Below are 27,750 nucleotides of genomic sequence, written 5' to 3' on the forward strand. Positions count from 1 at the left end.
TATGCCCTTATGATAAGCTTATGCAGCTTCATTGATCATGTTGACAGTCGGTTTGCGGCCCTTTGCCTTGCCCCAAGGTTGCTGGATTGCCCTCCTTTTTGTCTTCCTTTCTTTTTCCAGTCACAGCCACGCGAGGTAAGGCTTCGAGTTCGAGTTGTCGCACGAACCATGGTGACCGTCTCACTGCTTGATGAGATGTAACATTGGGTGCTTGCGGGTGGTATAAGCCCCACTGCTCAAATGATGAATGCCACTTCCAGCTATTCCCCTGTCGAAAAACCAAAATTAATATTAATATTAATAAAATATTATAATAAAAAAATATTATCAATAATTAATATAAAGTAATTATAATAATATTAATTATTATTAATAATTAATAGTAATATTAATTTTAATTATTATTAATATTATTTAATTTTAATATTAATATATTATTATTATTAATATTAATATTAATATTAATATTAACGTCTTTTTCTAATCATGTTAATCTGATTGTGTGAGTAATAATTCAACTCACTACAATTAAACAAAAGTGTCCTCTGCAAAATAACAACTTTGGGACTCATTCGAATCTACCCTAAAAACAAAAATCCAAACATGGAAATGCTTGAATCATTCTTTTAGAGTAGAAACATCAAAAACCCGTCGGCTTGACAAAAATTCTCCAAAATTTATCAATATTGTACCAGAACTTCTATTGTTTATGGCTAAAAAACGCGTCTTTAAACTAAATGTTAAACAAATCGCAACTGGCTGCTTCCCGGAAAATACTCAAAACCGACATTCGTTACCCATGAAAGATCTACCTCGTGCGTGAGATTAGATCGAGATCGAGAAACCTTTAGTAGTCGACATGGAAAGAGATATATAGCATTCCCGCGGAGGACGAAGGGTCAACATTGACTCCTGAGCGTGCCCTCACTGGGGGACAGGGCAAGCAGGCTGCTCAGAAAGAAAAAGGGAAAGTTCCAAGTAAGTTTTCGAGGAGGCTAAACCGACTGATGAAGGACGCGTCGGAGCTGCCAATCCTATGCGATGCGCGAGTGGCCTCCATCGTTTTCTCCAACAGAGGCAGACTCTATGACTTCTCCTGTATCAGGTACCTCCCTACATATTAAATGGTATTCGCCCTCCCTCCGGTAGCAAGTTGCTTACACACAACATATCTAAGTGATAAAAATAAATGTAAGTCGTTTATAAGCATTATATCCTGCCTAATCCTAATATTTATTTTTATTATTCAGCATGTGTATCCCGAATGCGTGTATCCCGAACGCTTTGCGGTGGAAACCCTAGTAACATTTCAAATAAACCCTAATTCAGAGTTCGGCCATTAGTTCGTTATCATAATCTACTAATTAAATATATTCTCAAAAGATTTTGCAATCCCGAACGCTTTGCGGTGGAAACCCTAGTCACATTTCAAATAAACCCTAATTCAGAGTTCGGCCATTAGTTCGTTATCATAATCTACTACTTAAATATATTCTCAAAAGATTTTCCAATCCCGAACGCTTCGGGGTGGAAACCCTAGTCACATTTCAAATAAACCCTAATTCAGAGTTCGGCCATTAGTTCGTTATCATAATCTACTGATTAAATATATTCTCAAAAGATTTTCCAAGATAGTCATTTGTAGGTAATGCTTAACCTTCGTGCTGCTATGACATGGTTTGAAAATTTTAATGTCATTAATTGGCCGCACCGATCTCCCGCTTATAGTAGAGTATTGTGTCTATAAGCATATAGGAAGCAAGGACAAAAGCTACTAGGCAGTTAATCTCTGCCTTGACGCAATGTCCCCTTTGGTGGTCATTAATCGATCACAAAAGGCCCGTCACAGTCGTTCTCCAATATATTCCGCTAAACACATGGTTATTCTAAAATATATTTCAAGCCATGGTTAGCACTTAAAAGCCAATAGATGGAAAGGACAGTTATTTGTTCAACGATTCAGCATCACTACTGGGAATACCATGGTAAACTTGTTTAGATTTTATCTTGATTCAGCATCACTACTGGGAATACCATGGTAAACTTGTTTAGATTTTATCTTGTCTTTGGGTTAGAGCGAGGGTAAGCAAAATTACAGTGACGGACCTTTCGTGAAGTTTGAATTACGGATTTATTGTTTTTTTAATTTTAGGTCTGCCTCGTACCCAGCTTTGTCTAGTTGAAAGTGTGAGGACTGAGTAACAAATTACTTGGTGATTGATTAGAGACTTCTCTAGTTAATCATATCCAGAATGTACTGTGTAATATGGTTGATCCTTATTACACAACCACATTACACAGTGCATTTCGGAAATATCCGACAAAAATTACTTGGTGCCTGTTTTCAGTTCAGCATATATAATAAAACAGGGTGGGAAAAAAATTAGTTGGTGCCTGTTTTCAGTTCAGCATATATAATAAAACAGGGCAGGGAAAATATTAGTTGGTGCCTGTTTTGAGTTCAGCATATATAATAAAACAGCAGAGGGCAAAAATTACTTGCCGCCAGTTTTCAGTTCAGTATATATAATAAAACAGCGGAGGACAAAAATAAAATAAAAATTTAGCTCAGCCAATATAATAAAACAGCCTAGGACAGAAATAAAATTAGAAATTGAGTAATGAGTAAAGATAAAATTTATCAAAACATTTAGTTATGAGAAAATTCATAATGAAAAAATTAGAGTTTTATTTAATGAATAAATGAAAAATATATTTAAGAATTTGATAGAATACCACGGATCATCAATATCATGTTTCTAAATAACTCTAACTTATTTGAATCTTTTGGTAGCATTTAAGAAATAAGAAGTCAAATTAGTGTATATATTTTATAATAAGTTAATTTGAGACCAATTAGAAGATTGAGTTAATACTTTTGTTCGATTGTTATTTCCTCTTTGCTAGTAATATTTTTCCAAGATGTTTTTATAGAGTTTGCATTAACTCAGCCAAATTTCTGCAAAACTCTTGCTTATGCCTACCCAAATTTTTTGTTGACTGTCTTCAATGTGTATTTTTTCCAATTGCAGCATCCCATCATTTAACAATTCTGAATGCAATGATATCTCACATCAATGTGCTTTGTCTTAGAATGATATGCAAGGTTTTTGGCTAAATGAATGGAACTCGGATTGTAACAATGCAACACATATTTGTCATTTTTTATTCCTAACTTTACTAAGAATTGTTGCATCCACAACATCTCTTTGTAGGATTCTGTGGTTGCTAGATTTATCCCACCTTTGTAGTGGAGAGTGCTACTACTTTCTGCAGTCTAAGCACTGAAGAAATTGCTACACCTACAAAAGTATGTATGTAACTAGTGGTGGACTTTATGGTGTTCACATATCTAGTATTATTTGCACCTATGTAACCTATTTATTATGATTACCAAAACATAAACAATAATGAATAGTACCTTTGATATATCTTAAAATCCACTTTAGCACTTCTCAATGTTGTTTTATTGGGTTTTCAAGGAATCATGTTACTACTCCCACTGCATGTGCAATATGTGGTCAGGAACATACCAAAGCATAGATGAAGCATATGCGATTTTGTTCATTTCTAGCTCCCTATTTTGGTCACAAGGGTAAAAGTCAACATTGAGTTTGAAGTGGGATGCTAGGGGCGTAACAATTGGTTTGGCATGCTTCATGTTGAACTTGTGTAAGCCGTTCTCAATATATATTTTCTTTTGATAGCCACAATTTTTTCTTCTTTCTTTGACATATGATCCTTATACCCAATATTTGTTGACATGGATCCAAATTCTTCATTACAAATTGGTTATCGAAATGCTTCTTCAGCCTATTGATTTTGTTTTTATCATGTCTAACAATTAGCATGTCATTCAAATATAAAAACAATTTAATATAATTTTCTTGGTCATACCTCTTCATGTGACAAAGTAACCAACATGTAGTATTTTAAAACCATGATTGAACATAAAAGAAATCAAATTTCTTGTACCATTGCCGAGGTGCTTATTTTAGCCCATAGAGATTTTTCTCCAACCTACAAACTACGTTCTCTTAACCTTTTACTTTGAATACTTCTGATTGCTCCATATAAATATCCTCCTTCAACTCTCCACGAATGAAGTATGTATTTGCATATAATTGTACACACTCCAAAGCTAAAGTAGAAACATGACCAAGAAGAAATCTTATGGATGACATCTTAACAATAGGTGAAATTTTTTAAAGAAAGACAATACCCTCTTTTGGGGAAAATCTCTTCACCAGCATTGGTTTGTATCTTTCCCTCTTTTCTTCACCTTTATGTTTAATCATGTATAGCCTTTTTCTTTGTAGGACATTTATGCCTTTTCAAAGTTTTACTAACTCCCAAGTTTTCCTTTCCAACAGAGAGCTAATTTCTTCCTCCTTTTATTTTTCCCCTCATCGCTAGTCTCCACATTACAAACCTCCTAAAAACAAGGAGGTGCACCTTCATTAGGTAACAACATATAATTTGAGGGTTAATACCTTTGTGAGAGTTTATGGGGTCTGTTAGACCTATGAACCAACTATCATGGTGTGTTTTTCGATTGGATTTCTTCCAACAACTACTGCAAGGTTTCTTCTTCCTATTCTCCATCTTTTTCTAGTTTTTTTTTCATTATGCTCTTGAATTTAGTACTCATATTATTATAATGGTTTGCTACTTGTAAACCACTAAACAATTTTCGTAACCTCTGTATCACCAATGAACATTTCATGCATCTTTGACTCATTAAATATGACATCACTACTCCTAAGAATTTTGTGTTTAACTAGATCCCATAAATGAGAACCAAACTCACCATCTTCATATCCCAAAAAATATATTTCATTTATTCATCTACTAATTTGGTTGTATGCAACTCTGACGGTTAGATCAATTGGTTGGATCCACATTGTTAAAACTGGTCATAGGTTCAATTTTCTCAACACCCTCGGGATCAAGCTTCGTGATTGAGCCAATAGGAAGTAATGCCTTCGGGTGGACCTTCATAGAATAAATACGATGTGGAAGTAGTGGTCATCAATCTCTAGAACCCATGAACCACATAGAAAAAAAATGGTTCTATGCTCTTTAGGAATATGCATAAATGCTTCACATCTTAAACATTTTGGGTGAGAATATTTTACCTTCTTACCAATCAAAATTTGTTCAAAATTGCTACCATATAGGGCTATAGTAGGTGATCAATTTATTAGGTTACAAGATGTCCTTAGTAATTTTTTCCAAATGTGATTTTCCGATGAAAAGTTTGAAAACATATTCCTCACCTTCTCCATGATAATCTATTTCATCCTTTCTGCAATACCATTCTATTGACAAGTATTAGAGATAATATTCTCATGTTTTCTGTCAAATGTCTTACAATAATCCTTAAATGAATTGGGGTAACACTCTCCACTATAATATCTCCTCAAACACATGAGTAATTTGTCAATCTCTATTGAAATAGAAACATGGAAATTTTGAAATATGTCAAACTCTCACCTTTTCTTTTCATTTGGTACATCCAAATATTTATAAATGCATCATATTTGGATGTGATAAAATATGAGGCTCCTCGTAAAGAATTAACATTGACTAACCCAAACGCATTGCAATGTATCTAGTTTATTAGATCTTTTTTCCTTTCATGGAAACCTCTCATAAATGGAATTCTTCATTGCTTACCATATACAAAATTATCACAAAGGTCTTGTTCATATGATTTTAAACGTGGAAGTAGATTTTTGCTAACAAGGAATTTTATGCCCTTTTTGATGAGGTGACCTAAGCACTTATGCCATAAATCCATTGAATCTAATATTTTTGGAATAGCAACCACATCTAATATTTGTGTTGTTCCCCTCAATGTGTATAACATTCTCGTCTTGAATCCTCTAGCCACAACCAGTGACCCTTTATTGATTTTCCATCTACCTTTACCAAAGCCTGTGGATAAACCTTTATCATCTAATTTTCCCACAAAGATCAAATTCATATGCATCTCTAGAATATGTCTAACCTCTTTCAGCAAGCTATCATATCCATCCTTCATCTTGATTTAGAAATCTCCCACTCCAATAATATCACAGAAGTGATTGTTTCCCAATTGTGCACTCTTATATTCAATAGTTTTTGAATGGAGTAATATGATGAGATATCCTAAAGTCAAGTACCCACTCAATGCTACTAATATAAGTACATAAACATCATGCTTCTAATGAATCAATAAATAAAACATCAGTTTCTGAAGCTACAACAATGGTTTTACCTTCATATATGTTGTTTAATTTTTTATTTTTGGTGGTCGCTCATTGTTTCTTTTGTTCTTTTTTCTAGGCCTACCAATCTCTTTTCTTGTGTCTTGGTTTTCAACAATGAAAACAAGTATGCTTGTTCTTGTTCTTGATCTACCTCTTAATTTTGAACACATTTGTATATTATATTAAATTTTCCTTCCACAATTAACTAAGGCTAAGGCCTCTCCTCAGTTTTCCGCAACTAATTTGTGCCACAACTCTTCATTCATTAAATTGTTGCTCGTATCATTAAACTTAAATATCCCTATAGTTTTTCAAGTTCTCATAGCTATTGTCATAATATCCCAATTATCTAGCATCGAGCAAATAAGTAGAATTACTCTAATTCCATCATCAGAAATAATATTTACATAGGCAAGTTGGCTAGTAATTATATTAAATAAATTTAAATTCTATGCAAATGAATCACCTTCGTGAATCTTGAGTTATATAGCTTCTTCATTGAAAATATTTTGTTGTTTCTCTATTTTCCTCATACAAATCATGCATCTTTTTCCATAGCCTTTCTATTGTCTTCACACTAGCCACATTAAAGTATAAATTATTTGTTAGGTATTGTCTAATTGTAGCAATAGCATTTCTATTTAGCAATTTCCAAGATTCATCTATCATTAATGAGGGTTTCTTTAACACTCCCATAATCAACAAATATTGATCGTTTAAAATGACTATATCCTACATCAATGATTTCCATAGGGCAAAATGGCCCCATTAAAACATATCCATATCACTCACTAGAATTGTTTCCATACTCCTTAACAAGGTTAAGGTACAACATTATCAAGAAGAACTTGATGCTTTGAGACAAATTGTTAATAATAAAAAAAATTACCATATTTACAACAAATTTTACCACAATACACCATATTCACATGAAAACCCCAATAATGTGAAAAATCACGGGGAGAAGATTAGAGAGTTTTGTTTAATCAACGAATGAAAAATACATAAATATAATTCTTGCTCACACAAACCCCTTTTACCATAGTCTTTGTTAAAATACTATTGACTAATAATTCAATCCAATAGCATATGCCCAAACAACTATAACTATTATATAAATTTTATTTTAATTTAAGTTTATCTATGAGAATATTATGGAGATATGTTATTGCGCCTTTTCTTTTTCCTTCTTAGCATTAGTGACAAAGTTTACGTGAATGCTTTTGTTGTTTATTTCTTAATAATATATCCAAGATAGATTGGAAAAGCAAGATTTGGATATTTAATTAAAATATAGTGATCAAGTTTATTTGACTGCATTCTTTTTATATCTTGATCGTTTATGTATATGTATATATATTTTGGGGTCGAGTTGTGAACCAAATATTGGAGTTAGTGTTTTATCGAAATCGAACATTGAACCACTGTTAGAGAATCGATGAAGCAAGCAATTCACAAGATTGTTTCTCTTGATCAAGAAGAAGTGCCTTCTATTTAATCACTCCATCAAAATAAAATGAAAGTAGAGGAAGCTTATCCCCCATGGAAGAGACATTGCTAGGCTAGATGAACAGGATAAACTTTATAAGGGGTTATATATTTGCATGATAAGAATGGTTGTTTGGATGTTATTGTTTATCACATGATAAGAGAAAATTGGGGATTTTACTAGTGGGTTGGGATAAGGAAATTTTCCTACATGCCTTTGTTGTAGATCTCATTAAGGAATATCAAATTATGCCTAATGCTTCTTTATTTCATAAGTATCAGAATTTCAGATTTGATGAAAGATTATGTTCATATTTTTGAAATGGATGACAATCAGGTCAACGAAATATGATTGCAATGAAGAATTTGAAAATGAAGTAATCAAACTCCATATTTATTTTGAATAAATACGATGGGAAGTTGAGGATTGACATGAATGTTGAAAATATATCTTAGCATGATACTCTTAATGGTGTGCCTTTCTCTATGATATTCCTAGTAAGGCACTATTTTCTTTTATTTTTGAGAAATATACTAAACTTACTCGGTCCTGACTCTTGTGTAAGATGGGATATGCAAGTGGTAGTCTTATGAAAGAGATAAATGGAATTGATTTTTGCATTGTGTCTAAGATGAATTCATTTAGAGAGTGACTTTGATATGGCATTGTCTAAAAATTATATGTTTTGGAGTTTTTGGTCAAAGAGAAAAAAGATCTTTCATCAAATCTTGATCTATGTTATTTAAAATGGGGTTTTTATTGCATATATTGATTCAACACCTTCGAAAACCCTTGAGGCACTTCGATTATGGAGATTTAACAACTAAAACTTACGATTTCAATAAATACCTTCCAAATGCAAATTGGAGTGGAAAATATACTTAAAAACCTTCCAAAACATATAACAAATAGATGATCTTCCATATGACCTGACTCCGAAAATGAATTTTATGAAGTTACTGGAAGCATCAATTGTCGGTTTAGTTGTTTATAATGATATGGTAAAGGTGGAGTCAAACATTCTACATCACAATTTAAAATATATATATATATATATTCATAGGGACAAAATCTAACACTTTTGGTTGAGAAAGAATGAGATCTTCCACCAACTTTGATTCAGAATAAATGCATTAGAGAAATTTTGAGGTCTAAAATGATCCTCCTAAGGAATAGTAGAAATAATAAAATAGATTAAATTACCTCATCACGTTTTTGAGAGAAAAAAGAAAAAACTACTTTTTCAACTCATATTTTCAACTTATCTCCCTACAATTTTACTCTAATTTCTAGCGGAAGCACTCATTGGATGCAAAATTAATTTTGCATCCAAGGAGTACCCATGTTGCATACTTTCAATAGTCCCTACTACATGAAAAATGTGAAATACATGAAAAAATGCGATTACTTGTAGGCATGCTTATTATTATAAGTATTACGATAATTATCGGGATGTTGAGGATGATTGGAATTATGTCTTGATAAACCAAATCGTGATCCCTAAGCTTGGGTTTTAGACCAAGTAGGATCTATCTCAATTCATGGCTTGGATGGTGCCTGGAGCCTTGGAGAAACATGATTGTTGGGTTGGCACCTTGGCAGCTTGCTTGGAGGGTATTGGGAGCCCTGAAGCATGATGACTAGTGGGTTGGTGTTGAGAAGTGTAGCAAGAAAGTCTCAACTTTATTTTTCCTTGGTCAAATTGAGAAAATTCGAATTTCAAAATCAACAAACAATTTAGAGGTAGTTAGCTGAGGTGACATAGATCCTGTCACTTAGTTAGCTTAGTAAATTCGAGTTAGAGGGGTTGGAGTTTAGTTAAGCATGTGTGATTGCTAAATTTCACTAATTAGTTCAGTTATATCAAGTTGTGTTCAATTAAACTAGTTCTAAGAGTTAATGGAACTAGTGTAAGCTCATTTGTGCAGTGGGACAACAGTTTAACTCAGTGATCATCCAGTTAACCGATCAATCAACTCAAAATATCTAGTGCATGCAAGGAATTCGAGTTCCTTAGCTGAGGTAGAGATTCCAAGGTAGTGTAATAAGCAACTATAAACTAGCTTGAGTGTACACATGTTGCATGAAGATTGATGATCAATCCTTGGGAATTGTGTAATTAATTGTGAGAGAATTCCTAAGAAATAGGGTCTAATTACCCAAGGTTTACGCAAGGAAATATGGGCTCACGATGAGGTAAAAATTGACTAAGTCTGAGCTAGAGATTCTCATTGAGTAGAGAGATAGGTTGTTCACTTGCAGGTTATGCTCAGAGCGAGAAAGAAATTTTAATACATTCTCTATTCATCTTATTAATGCAAAGAGCCTTGAGGATTTTTTCCAAGTTGGGTTTCCCTAGAAAAATATTGTGCATGTGTGGTTTTTCTTATTGCATGTTTGTGAATGTTGTTCTAAATTGCGAATTAAATTTTGTTGAGTAGTAGAGTATAATTATGTCTCTTCATTTTAGATTAAATTTCTTGAGCATCTGTAATTATATCACCATATTTCTACATGGTATCAGAGTAGGATTCACATTAGAATAATAATTTTGAAGTTTTTCCTCAAGAGGTTCGAATTTGTAGCTTCAGTGTAGAAGGATTTCTTCGGGGTCGAGAAAATAACCTTCAACGGAATAAGATTAGAGTAGGCCTTGGAAGGAAACTCAAATTTCATTGCATGGAAGGATTTCATGGAGGCAGTGCTTGATTACAATGGATTTTTGGAATATTTCAAGATAGACATTCCAAAATCAAGATTAGTTGATGCCCAAAACCTAGCCCAATGCAAGAAAGATGTAGCCAAGGAAAGGAGAATAATATTGGAGGGAGTGCGAGACCATATTGTCTCAAATCTCCATGGGAAAGAACCTCCTTTCCTAATGTGGCAGACACTGATAGAGCTATTCTAGAATATGAGTGACCATAGAAAAAGGGCACTCAAAGACAAACTTTGAAACATTAAGAAGTAGAAGAATGACACTATTTCACATTATCTCACCAGATTTATACAAGTTCAAGGTGAGCTTGGAGGGGTTGTTTTTAATGTTGTTGAAGATGACCTGGTGATCCTAGCTCTTCTAGGCCTTCCCAAAAGCTGGCATAACTACCAAGACTCGGTGAACAGGAGGGAGAAATTACTGAATTAGGAACACTTATTGTTCGATTTGGTGCAAGAAGAGATTAGACAGAATACTGGAGATGGAACCTCATCCAAGGTAGAGGATGAATAAAATTTAAATTGGTTGGAAAGGGAAAGAAGGACAAAGGGAATAAATCTCAAACCAAACCAGAATCTAGTCAAGGGGGCAAGAAGAAATACTTGTCCAAAATAAAATGCTTCAATTGTCATGAATTTAGGAACTATGCTACAAAGTGTCCACACAAAATGTCTAGAAAGAACAACTCGATAGGAGAAACAGGTGAAGCTTTAGCTTCACACTTTGAGCTAGACTTCACCCTTATTACATGCATGGCCAGCACTGTGATGGGTGTGTGTGGTACTTGGACTCAGGTGCCTCGTTCCACATGACATGGTGTAGAGAGTTTTTTAGTGACCTGGAGGAGAAAGATCTCTAGATGCATATTGAGCTGGGGCACAACGGAAGGTACAACGCTATCGGGATTGCTACAGTAACCTTTAAGAGGGATTTGGGATCCCCTCTTCATCTCAAAGATGTCATGTTTGTGCCACATCTAAAGAAGAACTTCATCTTTGTAGAAGTCTTAAAAGATCGTGGCCATGATGTAATCTTCAGTAAAGGTAAAGCCATTCTGAGGTACATAACAACTGGATAGGTGAAGCGGATCAGGGTTTGTGTGAAGAACCTGTATAAAATCGATGTGGAAGATTGTGATGCATTAAGTAGTAAGGCCGAGAAAGCGTAGAGTCTCGATCTTTGTGAGGTCTGGCACAGGATATTGGGCCATTTGCAACATGGTTCCCTAAAAGTTAAGCAACAAATAACCATTGGCCTCCCAAAAGGAGCACTTGAGCAACAAGATATCTGCAATAGTTGTACTATGGGGAAGTATGTGAAATGCACATTCCATGATCAAGACAACAATGCACATACAGTCTTGGAAAGATTCCACTCTGATGTTTGTGGACCTTTCTCGGTAACCTCCGCTTCCAGACATAAATATTTTGTTATTTTTATTGATGATTTCTCAAGGAAGGGTTTGATCTTCTTCATGCGGAAGAAGGATGAGACATTCTCAAAGTTTGTAGAATTTAAGGGACTATATGAGAAAGATACTTACAAGAAGGTGAAAGCTCTTAGGAGCAAAAATGATGGTGAGTATGTTTCTAATGACTTCAAGGAGTTCTATGCGAAAGAAGCCATTCAAAGAGAGATGATAAGATCCCACAGCGTGCTACAAAATGGGGTAGCTGAGAGGAAAAACCTCAGCATTGTAGGAGGTACGAGAGCTATGCTCCATGACCAAGAACTACCATTGTATTTGTGGGTAGAGGCATGTAACATAATAGTCCACTTGTAAAACGAGAGTCCCCATCAAATTCTTGTTATGATTACATGGGAGGAGGATTTATCGGGGTAAAGTTGGATGTGTCTCACTTTAGAATTTTTGGAGCCTCTGTTTACTACCATGTCTCCAAATATTTGAGGAAGAATCTTGATTCGATAGTAGAGTTCATAGTTTTTGTGGGTTACACTGAAACTCCACACAATCACCGTGTGTAATTACCTTCCATCAAAATGACAGTTGTACAAAGGGATTTAAATTTTGGTGAGGAGAAAGTGATGTGGTACTGTCTTGAGAGGGAGCTTTATATCCCACCAGAAGAGAAGATTTTACCTCCAAAGCAGGTGTTAGCACTCCACAGTGTCCCAAGGCTGAGAAAGGAGACCGACAGAGGTAACCTCAAACCAACTTTGGATCTGGTAGGTAGCCCTACCAAATTAGAGAGGGATCTCTATGATCTCACAACTAATAAGTGATTGGAGAGGAATATAAATCTTAGGCTAGATATTAAGCTCACTAGGTTTTGATTTTAGGGTTTGCTGGATGAAGCTCATAGATTTAGGAACTAGGCTAGGGTTTCAAATGATCAATTGCAGAGATATAATGGGGCAAGGTAGGTATGATCAGTGATAGAAGTAGGTTGTCATTGTGGTATAGGGATGAAAAGATAGAGGATTAGAATGAGCATGTAACCATGAATTCACTCATTAGAAGAAATAGAACACTAGCATGAAAATCTCAGCAAAACAAAGCATATAACTTATGAATTCTGCTTATAAACTCATGATATGATCACATGAAAGCATACATATGGTAGAAAGGATAATTTAACATGTAAAATAATGATAAAACTAAGAAAAAACATTGTCACTCAACATACCATAGGAATCCCAAGATAATAGCTTCAATTTCCTGTTGTATTGCTACAAAAAGTGTACACTATCTCCAAGCTATGATTAGCAAGCATCCAACCCTTCATTTGACTTAGGTAAAGCTACATATAGATGAGAAAACACATTCCCCCTCTCAAGGATCGAATCCATCATCCTAGGAACTAATTACACCAAAATCTCTAACCATAGCAAAAACTAGGGAGGTTAGAAACCAACTCCCTTTTTAGACTAACTAACTTAGTTTGACTTTGAAATAATTAATTACAATAAAATTCACTCTTACCATCCCTAGAAAAATTAACTACATCATTTAGAATTATCTCAAGATTAATTACATCAAGAAAAATCAACTCTTGGCCATGAAAACTTCGAAAATAGGTTTCTCCATAGAAGCACAGTGAAATTTGCAGAAGCGTAGCAAATTTTGTCAAGATGTTTTGGAGGCCTTCCTGGAGGATGTTTTCCCTGAAAATGGTATCGTTGGAAAGCTTGGGTTGTATACTAGGCCTCTAAACATTTAATTCTGCAAACATCCCTCTCGAAGACCACTTAAAACTCAATTTTTGACAACTACTCTAGAAACGTAGCGTGAGGTCCAAAAACGTGGCAGAAACATGAAAATTGGCTAGTTGTTTTACTTTTTCTCCCAAACTATGAGTTGAAATGAAAAAGAAAGTTGATATATGTGATGTATGGACCAAGATATTTCCATACATGTAAGCTATTTTTCATTTGAACGCCCAGCGAAAAAGCGCAGTCTGGCCATGTTGCGCTTCTGGAGGGTCAAATTTCTGGGTTTTCTGCAAAACTAGGGCTCAAAGATGGACCAATATCTCTCTAACAACAACCGTTTTTACAAAACTAGGAGAGGGTTTTGTAGATAAGGTTGTTTTGAAGAAAATTGTTTCTCCATTTTCAAAAATAATTTTCCATTTGTTCATAATCCAATTTTGAGGTTGGTCGCTAAAACGCAACGAAAACATTGAAGAAGCGCAACGAAAGTTTGGAGAGTGATTTGGAGGCCTTCCCAGAGGCGTTTTGGGCTGAAAGTGGTATGTTTGGAAATATTATGATGTATAATACACAATAGAGTCATCAAGCACTACAAACACGTGCTCCAAACCCCTAAAAAGCTGACTTGAAGTCAAGATGTCAGGAAGTGCAACAACTATCCTATAGCAATTGTGTGCTGGGCATTTCTCTCAAATTCATCTTCATTACTTCAGAAACCTGTGTGCATCAAATGAACTCAAAACATAAAATCATGCCAATCACCTATGCTGATACCAAGAATTCCATCCCTGCTATGGAATTTGTCTAACTGAAATGATGCAAACCTAGGAGAGGGATTTCACCATTTGCTGAAGAAAATTCATTGAAAGAGAGCTGATGAGAGATTACACTTACTTTATTAGAGCCTCTTGAACCTGTAGAATGATAAATAAACCCTGTGGAAGCCTCCTTTTATCTCCAAAACCAAAAACATAGCGTGCTGGTCAAAAGTGCAGCGTGCTAGCTAGTTAGGGTTTGATGATGGAGACATGGAGGCTCTAAAGGATGAGATGAAGTTGAATGGTGGAAAGGTTCTCTATGAAGATATAATGATATGTTTGAATGCCTTAGATGGTCTTTTATAGCTTGAAAAGTTGATTTTTCCTTAGGTAGTGATGTGACATCATTTGTCTTTTCTTTTTAGGAATGACGAAATGTGATAATGTACTACAGTTTTGTAGCTTTATTAGGAAAGGTTACGTCTCCATGAGGGGTACATGTACTTTTGGAATATCTTTAAACAATTTTCGGAAATTACTACTCCCATAATGGTGACATAAGGTGATGGCATGACCCCTATATGTCTCATTTGATGATATGACCTTATGATGACACCAAATGGACATCTAAGACCATGATTTGGACATTTAGACCTTTGTAGTATGCATGATAATGTTATGATGGCCAAAATGATGACTAAGAAACTCTTTGATGACCTACTTCAAGGAATGATGACATGACCATAATGGCAATTTATGACCTTGGATATGGAGGGAGAAGTAATGACGTAGACACTGACCAATGATCATTTGAAAATCAAGAGGTGTCAATTTTTATTTGAAAATATAACAATTTGACCTAAGACGCTATCAACCACATGGAAAGAGTACATTTGATCACTGGTGACTCATAGACACTAACATCGGTGATCTGAAATGGAGCATATTTGTGATGTTGTGCTAATTCCCCATTCAAAATAAAACCCAAGATGATTATCATTTTCTTATCAAGTGCTTAAGGATTCACCATGTTTGCTTAATTAACTGATTCCCATGAGATTTTCATATGTAAATGTTATGAACAATTTTACATAAAAACATATGTTGAACAACAACAAAATAACAACAAGAAACATCAAAATACAACACACAACATAGAGATTTGATGAGGAGTTAACCCCTCCTAGGCTACGTCTCCTTGGTCCATCTTCCAATGCTTGGGCCTATTGATTATGGTCAAAATTACAACAAAAGTGTGTTTAAAATGCTCAAATGCCTCTGAAACTTGTCTTAATAAGTTCAGAATACTAAAAAATGGCTATCTAGCCTCTTTTTGCATCTAATTTGGATAAGACCTCAAGAATTTATGACTTCTCCTAGTTCTCCCACTATTTGTTCCATAAATTGCTCCAAAAACTACAAATTCGCTCCAAAATCTGCTAACTGAGTGAGAATTTGGTCGCGCTGCGGGCCATAACTTGACGACTATATTGCAAATCACAATTGGCAAGTGCTACGGGCTCTTATGGTATGTGAATAGAAACAAGCGATTTTTGTTTGCGATAATTGGTGAAGTTTGGTGGGCTGAGGGTCTTGTTAACACGGCGGAATGTTGTGATTGCGATATCACGGACCCGACAGGAGTATAAACTGCAACATATAAAATAACACATCTGAGGTCTTACTACTATCGGAACTCATCACATTTTGCTATCGACGGATAATCCCTGTATCATATATATATCAGTGGGTACTGGGTGTGATATGCGATTGTAATATATCAAATGGAAACCTTGACTATGTCGGGGGCCAATTCTATAACTCCTCCTTTCCTGCAATTGTGATATACGATATCGTAAATTGCAATCGGCACTGCCTGGGGGCCGATTCCTAACCAAATCCACCTGCAACCTGCGATACGCGATATGCGAGGTCCAATGGTGACATGCCACTTGGCACCTCCTCATTCATTGGGACCTTTTCCATGCCATCCAATCCTGCCATGTAGACAAGTCAAACTTGAACTTTGACTTTCTCTAACTTTTGCATACGAGCTTGGATTTGAGTGTCGTTCACACCATTGGATTTAGAATGAGGAGCTCTTTGATTTGAATTTGATTTGAACAAGATTCTAACACTTTGATTTTTGAGCATAAACTTGAGCACCTGATCACTCCTCCCCACTGGAAGGCTTTTGGACTCCAAAATATTATATTCAATTATTAAAAAGATGAGGATACTGTTCCCTCACCAATCCATTTAGACTTTTATGGATTTGTACCTTTGAGATCCACTCGAAGATAATCAAGATTTCCCCATTTTGATTACCTCGTTCTTCTGTCAAGTATGGTGTCTTACTGAAGTCCATCAAGAAATTCTGGAGAAAAATATTCAATTGATGGAATCTGTACACTTTCTCAATGATCTTGAATTAAAGGAGGCTCATACAATCTCAAATTTTCAACATTAACAATGGAATAAATTTGCATATATGAAGGCAAATCAAGCTTGAAACCATTATTACCAATCTTTTCCAGAATTTTAAATGGACCATAACAGATTGGTTTCAACTTTTTACCTTCATCTTGAAGCCTTTCCTTGCTAATGTAAAGTCGAACTTCATCACCTACTTGAAACTGATGATCTAGACGATGCTTATCATGCCTCGCCTTATACTTGCCTTAGACTCTTTTCTAGTTGTTCTTGAACTGTTTGGTGAATCAACTGAATTTTCTCAATGATATTCTTTGTTATGTTTATGTCGCTATGTCCATGTACAACTACATCTTTTTCAAAGATGAAATCCAAAGGCGATATAGGAAAATAACCAAGACATGCCTCAAAAGGAGAACTTAGAGTAGAAGAGTGTTTTTCTCGGTTGTAAGCATGTTGAACATAATGCAAATGTTCATCCCACAAGTTAGGATGTTCGTTGCAATATCGTCTTACAAAATGAATAACTGTCCCATTAACCACTTCAGTTTGACCATCTCTTTGCGGATGGAAGGTTGTACTTTTCTTCAACTTGGTGTCCATCAAGTTCCATAAACTTGACAAAAAATTCCCAACAAATCGGGAATCACGATCACTTACAATAGAAGTAGGTACTCCAAAATCAACCCATACATTTTGAAAGAAAAGTTGAGTTGTTTGTTCAGTTGTAATTTGTTTTTTACAAGGCATTAATATGCACATATTTCTAAACCTATCCACAACTACGTACAAATAATCATGACCTTTTCTTGATAAAGGAAGACCTCCTACAAAATCCATAGAAACAATTTCCCATGGACGTGGAGGCACTAGAGCTGGTGTGTACAATCCTAGTTTCCTATCACTAAGCTTACTCACTACACACAATGAACAACCTCTGATAAAACGTGACACATTTTCAAGCATACGAGGCCACTAAAAGTCCATCTGAAGATTTGCCACTATTTTACTTACACTGAAATGTCCAACAATAAGAGAAGTGTGTGCTTCCCTTGTGACATTTACTCTCTCTTCCTGTGGGACACAAATTTTTCCCAATTGGTACAATATATTATCATGTACATGGTAGTCTAATTCCTCAACTTGGTGGCCTTGACTCAAGTTTAAATATACCTCTTAAAAGTCAGTATCATGTGCGTATTGTTCAACATAACTTTCAGGTAAAACAAAATTATTCTGGAGTAAAATGGCTACATTAACAACTGGTCTAGAAAGCATATCAGCAACTCTGTTATGAATACCTTTCTTGTACATGATTACCAAGTGGAATTGTTGTAAGAATCCCATCCAATGAAAGTGCCTTGATTTCTACAATTTTGTTTGATATTGAAGAGATTGCAAAGGTTGATGATCGGTGTGAATAATGGTTTGTTTACCCATCAAGTAGCACTTCCATTTCTTCACACTTTTCACCAATGCATAAAGCTCTTTATCATATGTAGGATAATTAATAACAACACCATTAAAAATCTCAGAATGAAATGAAATGGGCTTACCATGTTGTAAAAGCACTGCACCCATTGCATAGTCACTTGCATCTGTTTGTATTTCAAATGGTTGTTTCAATCTAGAAATGCTAAAACTGGGGCTGAACTATTCTTTTGTTTTAAAGTATCAAATGCTTTTTCCTATTTGCCTCCCCACTGGAAGGCAACCTTCACACTACTCAAAGCATGTAGTGGAGCTGCTATGGAAGAGAAATTGGCAATGAACATCCTCCAATACTGCGTTGCTCCCAGAAAACTCCTTACTTCTGTGACTAATTTGGGTATTGGTCAATTCACAATGACCAAAAATTTAGAGGGGTCAATCTTCAGCTCACCTCCTCCAACTATGTGGCCCAAATACACTAAGGAAGTTTTCCCAAATTCATATTTAGACATCTTCAAAAATAACTGTTCTTTTCTAAAGACATCCAAAAGTTTCCTCACATGCTTGACATGCTCTTCTCGTGATTTGCTGAATATCAAAATATAATCTAAATAGACAATTACAAACTCATCAAGAAAGGATCTTAAAACATCATTCATAACTCTCATGAATTTAGCTAGAGCATTGCAAAGACCGAAAGACATAACCAACCACTCAAACAATCCATCTTTGGTTTTAAAATAAGTCTTCCAAATATCCTCCTCAGCTATATTCTAACTTGATGATATCCACTCCTCAAGTCTAATTTAGTGAAATAGTATGCATTCTTCAACTAATATAGCAAATCACCTATTCTGGGCAGTGGGTATCGATTCTTTATAGTAATTTTTTTCAAAGCTCGAGAATCTACACACATGCGCCAGGTTCCATCTTTCTTGGGTACCAAAACAATTGGTGAACCACATGGAGAAGTAGGGGGAATAATTACACCTTTATCTAACAATTCATGGACTTGTTTCTTAATTTATAAGCTTTTCATAATTGACATTCGATACATACTGATGTTTGGGAGTGGACAGTCTTGCTGTAGCTGAATTTTGTATTGAATTCTCCTTTTTGGTGGCAATCCCTTTGGTTATTGAAACATTTCTCCATATTTATTGAGCACATCAACCAATTCAACTTTCAGCTTCACATCATGGCTTGCAAAGGATTCATGCTCTGTGTCATTCTTCTGGTTGATCATAAGGAGCATGAGACTCTTACTGGAATTGACCAGTCGCTTCATTTGCCTTGCACTTACCAAGGGAAGATTAAGCTTTCTACGATGGCCTCTCACAATATACTCCACTCCGTCTTTGAAAAAATGGTATTTTTTCTCAAATCTATGGAAAACGGCTTTCCTGTCATACAGATACGAGCTTCCCAACACAAGTCCAGAAATATCCAACGGCACTACATCTAATTCGACTTCATCAACAAAATTGGCAGTAATAGGAAACCTAAACACACATTTCCTTATGACCTGAAGATTTGCATCCTTGGTTATCCAACCCAATGGATACGGTTTATGATGAGGTATGGTTTCTAGATTCAATTTCTTGACCAAGTTTGTAGATATTAAATTTGGTTGAGATCCACTGTCAAACAACGTATCAATCTTGGTGTGTTTGGAAATAACTCGGATATGGAACAACTCAATTTTGTTTTCTTCATTTGAAGTGTTATTGGAGCTATTTGTTGTGCTGGTGCTTGCCACAGCTTCCTCTTTGCTTACTTTTGCCACGACTTTTCCCTTAGTGATTGTGGCTGCAATCTTTGATTCATCACTTGAGTCAGAACCCAAGTCTTGTTGTACAACAACGTTTTTCTTCTGTTTCCCTTTATTGTTAGATTTCTTCGGTCTTAATTCAGGATGAAGCTTCCAGCAATACACTTCATCATGACCCTCTTTGGAACAATTTTGGCACATGGGTTTCTCCCCTTCTTTCTTAATAAAAGCATTTTTCCTCTGCTTTCCTTTGAAATTCTTTCCTTTCGTACCACTCTGGAATGGCTTCTTCTTACCTTCTTCTTGTACATTTTTCCCTCTTGCTTCGAGGTGTGCAGATTGAATACAAACCTCATCAAGATTTATGGGATTAAACATAAGAATGATGTGTCGAAGATAGCTATGCAAACCTCCTATATATTTAAGCAAAGTATCTTGTGACTGCAAGTCTACTCCTAGCATAAGAGCTCTTCTCCTAAAATCTTGAGTAGAGTCTTGCACATTTTTACCTTTTAACTTTTTGAAATTTTTCCAATTCATGATAGCTTTTTACATATGGGCTAAAGGGTAGAATTGTATTTTTATAGCAGCAATGAAATTAGACCAAGTAATAGAGATCTTACCATGTTTTTTAATCTCCTCTTGAGTCCTTTCTTCCCACCAAATGAGTGTTTCACCCTCCATTCTCAATGAGGCCAACTGAATTTTGATATCATCCTCTTGAAGGTTCTGAATTCTACAATACACCTCCAATTGACGAATACAGTTATCTAGCTTTTCTGCGTTAACTTCTCCATTGTACATAGGAAACTTGAATTTAACATCAAGCTTTACAAAAGTTGATTTACCAGTTCCTTTTGCAGAATGATGATGAGTATGAGTAAGGGTTGTATTAGGGGAAGAGTGTGAAGATGATTCTAAAGAAGAAGATGAATAAGATGGTGGAGAGGGTGGAGGCTTGTCTCCATTCCCATTACCTCCTTTTCCATTACCTCCTCCTGAAGAACCTTCTCCGTTGGGAGGTTTGAAACTTTCTCCTTGCAATCTGATATTTCTCTCTTCATAGAGGACCTTCATGATCTCTGTCATATCAAAGAAACACTTTCTGAAGGACTTCTCATCTCCTATCATGTTTGTAAGTTCTCCTTCATGAGACATAGTCTCTAAAGACTCAACTGTAACTTCTACAACTTGAGGATGTACTGGTGTAGAGGAATTTGACAACATTTCTCTTATTCCCCTTGAGCCAACTATAGGGCTTTCAACCATCTTCCCTACTCCTATTTTTAGTTTTAACCTTGTTAACATGACACCAAACTAGCAAACATTTAAATCCTTCTTTGCACAAGAAAATTTAGTAAGAAAAAACCAGTGTTCCGATACCAACTTGATCTAAAATGGAGCAGATTAATAATGTTGTACTAATTCCCCATTCAGAATAAAACACAAGATTCTTATCATTTTCTTATCAAGTGCTTAAGGATTCACCATTTTTTCTTAATTAACTGATTCCCATGAGAGTTTCTTACGTAAATGTTATAAACAATTTAACATAAAAACATATTCTGAACAACAACAAAATAATAGCAAATAACATCAAAATACAACACACAACACAAATATTTGATGAGGAGTTCACCCCTCCTGGGCTACGTCTCCTTGGTCCAGCTTCCAATGCTTGGGCCTCTCTATTATGCTCAAAATTACAACAAAAGTGTGCTTACAAGGCTCAAATTCCTCTAAAACTTCTCTCAATGAGTTCAGAATACTTAAAAATGGCTATCTAGCCTCTTTTTGCATCCAATTTCGATAAGAACTGAAGAAGTTATGACTTCTCCTAGTTCTCCTACTATTTGTTCCACAAATTTCTCCAAAACCAGCATATCCTACAAATTCGCTCCAAAATCCACTAACTGAGAAATAATTTGGCCACGCCGCGGGCCATAACGTATCGGTCGTATCCCAAAGCGCAATCGGCAAGTGTTGCTGACTCTTATGGTCTGTGAATAGAGACGAGCAATTTGTGATCGTGATATCGTGGACTTGACGGGATATTAAATCGCAACCTATAATGGCATCGCATCTGGGCACTATCACATTTCACAATTGTTGAAGTTTGGTGGGTAGAGGGTCTTGTTAACATGGCAGAATATTGCGATAGCGATATTGCGGACTCGATGGGAGTATAAACAGCAACATATAAAATATCGCATTCACGGTCTTATCGCTATCGAAACTCATCACATTTCACTATCGTTAGATAATCCCTGTATCATATATATATATATATATATATATATATATATATATATATATATATATATATATATATATATATATATATCAAAAGGTAATGGGTGTGATATGCGATTGTGATATATCACATCGCAACCTTGACTATGCGGGGGCCGACTTTATAACTCCTCCTTCCCTGCGATTGCGATATACGATATTGAAAATCGCAATCGGCACTGCCTGAGCCTCGATTCTTAACTCGATCCACCTGCGACCTATGATATGCGATATGCGATATACGATATGTGATATGTGATATGCGAGAATCAAATGACTGACTGACTAAAATGAGAAAAACAGAAACTGATTTGACTTGACACAAAAACTGACTTTACTCACACATGGCAGCAGACCATCGGCAGCTTAGGGCCTTCACCTCGGGCTTCAAATCCTGATGATAACCACCACCTACTGAAGATATATATACAATCATGCGATATGATCCCTCGAGAGTAACCAATCTAGCAAATGGCTACTTACTTGAATCTTGCTCGTACTTTTCTTGAGTAGGCAGTAAAAACAAAAGATAGGCAACTCAAATATTCCACTGAACATGTGCTCATGATCCATAAATACAAGAAAATTCATCTCCCCAGATGGCTGCAAAAAATTGGAAATAGGCTCTTCAATAATCTGGAACATTACCATGTCTTGAAAGTCATAAAAAATACAAGGACACCCCTCATTTTCCAATGATTTATTTATTTATTTATTTTTTTTTATTTTTTTTTTCAGGATGAAAGAAGAAACTATGTTCAGGAAGTTTTTCATTCGCATCAAGAGAAAGGGAAATTTTTTCTTGAAAGCTTGTGTTTGAGGCAGCCATATTATCAATAGAAAAAATTTCCACATCTATAGGATCTGAGACAAATTGCTCTTCTTCAACAAACTCTTCATTTTCTGATCCTTGAGGAAGATCATCCTGTGCAAGAGGATCTAAAACAAACTCTTCTTTATCGTTGCTCTCTTCTTCATACTCTTCCTGCAATGTTTGATGATTATTCTTTGCCATAATTAGATTTTATGGAACCTCCACCCATGCCAATTCAAAATTATGATTTGTGCGAATCTGCCCTTTAAATAGTGTTTCAGAAAATGGATGAGATGGAGAGAGATATGAGTGGTGAATGTCTAGAGATTCTTATTCATGAATTTCATCAGAAACCTCATCTTGGTATTCACAAACCTGATCTTGAAATAAAAACCCAGAGAAGGAACAATCTAAAACAATAAGTGAATGACTATCTTCAAACCTTTTTTTCATCAAAAGGCTGACAAGTCTGCTACAAAGATTCATCAAAATCACAGGATGGAACATGACTATTATAGATAAGCACCGTCTCTTCATTAACATAGGGCTGAATGCTCCCTTGTTCTTTTGAAATTCCTACAGGTTTTTTAATGTCATCACTGAGATCCTACTCAGTTGCACTTTCATCCAAGGGAGAAGACACCAGTTCTTCTTGGTGATGGAAAGGGTTCTCATACAAAGCCTCTAGGATCTCTTCATCCATGAACTCTTCATCACCATAATAATTCTCTAGATTTTGAATGAAAACCTCAAAATGTTCACAACAATCCTCAACCAATGACAAAGAAGGATGAGATTCTCTATATTTTTCAAAAAATGTTGAATGAAAATCTTTAAGAGAATAAATACTAGTAGATGGAAGACCTTCATACCAAGATCATGCTTTTCCTTCTAAGGTTGCCATGAACATATTCATCATACAATCTTCAGGAAATTGAGCCCTCAACTTGTGTGCATGCATGTGAAATTTAACGAGATGTAGATTAGAATCATCTCCTTTCTCGTCTTTGAACTTCGACAAATAAGTCTGCCAATCTACAAAAGGCATGCGGTTCGTTTTAAAAGAGCATACCTTCCCAATATAGAAGTCATCTTGATTTCTGGATCCTGCTAACAGTGGAGTCTTTCGATCAAGTTGGAGTCTCGAGGTGAATGTTTTAGCCTTCATATGTGTCTGACCGTTGTCCACCATCAGCCAATCAGATCTAAACTTTGATGATCTTTCCCGGGGAATATGAAAATTTTCACTTCCTAGTATGGTTGCCAAAAATGTTAGCACTCCATAGTGTCCCAAGGCTGAGAAAGGAGACCGATGGAGGTAACCTCAAACAAACATTGGATCTGGTAGCTAGATCTACCAAATTAGAGAGGGATATCTCTATGATCTCACAACCAATGAGTGACTGGAGAGGAAGATAGATCTTAGGCTAGAGATTATGCTCATTAGGGTTTGATTTTAGGCTTTGCTGGATGAAGCTCATAGATCTAGGAACTAGGCTAGGGTTTCAAATGATTAATTGCAGAGATATAATGGGGAAATTTAGGTATGATCAGTGATAGAAGTAGGTTGTTATTATGGTATAGGGATGAAAAGATATAGGATCACAATGAGCATGTAACCATGAATTCACTCATAAAAAAAATAGAACACTAGAATGAAAATCTCATCAAAATAGAGCATATAACTTATGAATTATGCTTATAAGCTCATGAGATGATCACATGAAAGCTTACATATGCTAGAAAGGAGAAGTAGACATGTAAACAGATGATAAAACTAAGAAAAAAAATTGTCGCTCAACATACCACATGAATCCCAAAATAATAGCTGCAATTGCCTGTTGTATTACTACAAAAAGTGTACACTAGCTCCAAGCTATGATTACCAAGCATCCAACCCTTCATTTGACTTCGATCAGGATACATATAGATGAGAAAACACATTGCCCCTCTCAGGGTTCAAATCCACATCCTAGGAGCTAATTACACCAAAATATCTAACCATACCAAAAACTAGGGAGGTTAGAAACCAACTCCCTTTTTAGACTAACTGACTTAGTTTGACTTTGAAAGAATTAATTAAAATAAAATTCACTCTTACCATCCATAGAATAATTAATTAAATAATTTAGAATTATATCAATACTAATTACATGAAGAAAAATCAACTCTTGACCATTAAAACTTCGAAAATAGGTTTCTCACTAGAAGCGCAGCGAAATGTGCATAAGCGTAGCATTCTCTTAGGAGAAGCATAACAAATTTCAGCAAGATGTTTTGGAGGCCTTTCCGAAGGTGTTTTGGGATGTAAATGGAATCGTTAGAAATATTGGGATGTCTACTAGGCCTCTGAAGCTTCAGGTCTGCAAACAATCCTCTCCAAGACCAATTAAAACTCAATTTTCCACAAATACTCCAGAAGCGCAGCGTGAGGTCCAAAAAGGTGGCAAAAACATGAAAATTGGCTATTTTTTGACCTTTTCTCCCAAAATATGAGCTGAAATGAAAAACCAAGTTGATATATATGATGTAGGGACCAAGGTATTTCCATACATGTAAGCCATTTGTCATTTGGAGGCCCTAAGAAAAAGCGCAACGTGGCCATGTTGCGCTTCTAGAGGGTCGAATTTCTGGGTTTTCTACAAAACTAGGACTCAAACATGGACCAATATATCTCTAACAAAAATGTTTTAAAAAACTGGTAGAGGGTTTTGTATATAAGTTTGTTGTGAATAAACTCCTCTATCCGTTGTCAAAAATACTTACCCATTTGTTGACAAACCATGTTTGATGTTGGTCATTAAAATGCAACAAAAACATTACAGAAGCGCAGTGAAATTTTGGAGAGTGATTTGGAGGCCTTCCCAGAGGCATTTTTTGCTGAAAGTAGTATTTTTGGAAATCTTATGATGTCTAATACATAATAGAGTCATCAAGAACTTCAAACACCTGCTCCAAACCTCTGAAAAGCTTACTTGAAGTCAAGCTGTCTATAAGTGCAAAAACTCTCCTGTAGCAATTGTGTGTTGGGCATTTCTCTCAAAAAATAATACTTGTGCATAAACGGAAGGAGGTTTTAGTTCTTTGGTCTATGATTGACAAAAAAATCTTTCACTTTTGTGAAATTCATGTTCATTACTTCAGAAACTGATTTTGAATTAAGACTCTCCCTGTGTGCAGTAAATGACCTCAAAACCCTAAAAATCATGACAATCACCTCTGCTGAAACCAAGAAGTCCATCCCTGCTATGGTGGTCTTGTTCCTCTTGAAATTTGTGGCAAATAGACTGGTCAACTTAGCATGGAAGCCAATTCTTGAAATCTTTCACTAAACCTTAGGTAGCCAACATCTTCAAATGATCTTTTGATGAATGGTGAAGCATTGATCTCCTTCATATTGGATGGTTCAAATCTAGAGATGTTCCCTCCTTTGTTATATTTCCTCTTCTCACTAGCCATCATATCAGTTTGCATGGTAGAAACCCTAGCTTGCTTGGAGGGAAGGGAAGGGTAGGACACAGAAAACAAGGGAAAATGGGGAAGCCATTTTAGGTAAGGGATTTGAGGGGATAAGGATTAGGGAAATTTCTAGGAAAATTCTACGGGGTAGGGATAGATGTTAGGGGACTTAGGAGGTGGAATCACTTGAAATGAGTGAGGGGAGGTGGGGAAAAAGGCTAAAACACAGTACTAACTCAGCATTTGGCAAAAACATAGCGTGGGCGAGGGTTTTAGGGGAAAATGATGGGAATGAGGGAGATGAGTGTGGGAAATCTTTTGGGGAGGTGTATGGAGTGTGTTCAAGGGTGTTAGGGTAGGAAACTAGGATTTTTTCTAACTGAAATGATGCAAACACTAAGATAACCCAAAAACGCAACATAGAACCCTAGAAGAGGGATTTGACAATTTGCTGAAGAAAAATCAATGAAAGAGAGTTGATGAGAGATTACACTTACTTGATTAGAGCCTCTTGAACCTGTAGAATGCTGACTAAACCATGTGGTAATGTCCTTTTAGCTCCAAAACCAAAAACGCAGCATGCTGGTCAAAAGCACAACATGCTAGCTAGTTAAGGTTTGATGATGGAGAGATGGAGGCTATGAAGGCTGAGATGAAGATGAATGGTGGAGAGGTGCTCTATGAAGATAGAATGATATGCTTGAATGATTTATATGGTCTTTTATAGCGTGAAAATTCAATTTTTCCTTAGGTAGTGATGTGACATCATTTGTCTTTTTTTTTTAGGAATGACGAAATGTGATAGTGTACTATATTTTTGTAGATTTATTAGGCAAAGTTACATCTCCATGATGGGTATATGTACCTTTAAAATCTCTTTAAACACTTTTCCCATAATTACTACTCCCGTAATGGTTACATAAGGTGATGAAATGACCCCTATATGACTCATTTGATGACATGAACTAATTATGACACCAAATGGACATCTAAGACCATGATTTGGACCTTTAGACCTTTGCAGTATGCCTGATAATGATATGATGACCAGAATGATGACCAAGACACTCTTTGATGACCTATTCCAAGAAATGATGACATGACCATAATGGAAATTTATGACCTTGAATATGGAGGGAGCAGTAATGACCTAGAC

General features: G+C 35.7%; 1 protein-coding gene across 2 annotated transcripts in view; it reads left to right on the forward strand.

Moving 5' to 3' along the window:
* Positions 1-687: 687 nt before the first annotated feature.
* Positions 688-27,750, forward strand: part of LOC149261656 (agamous-like MADS-box protein AGL9 homolog) — a 170,986-nt gene continuing 143,923 nt past the window's right edge. For both annotated transcript variants that reach the window (XR_016248483.1, XM_089382129.1), the window contains exon 1: positions 688-1,105. Coding sequence is in view for 1 of the 2 variants with exons in the window: in XM_089382129.1 (XP_089238255.1) it covers positions 1,008-1,105 (98 nt within the window). In the remaining variant the exon portion in view is untranslated. The remainder of the gene's footprint in view (positions 1,106-27,750) is intronic.

Source organism: Pinus tabuliformis, chromosome 6 (assembly GCF_031772625.1).
Source record: "Pinus tabuliformis cultivar Carrire ecotype Pingquan chromosome 6, CPIR1, whole genome shotgun sequence".
Classification (NCBI taxonomy): domain Eukaryota; kingdom Viridiplantae; phylum Streptophyta; class Pinopsida; order Pinales; family Pinaceae; genus Pinus; species Pinus tabuliformis.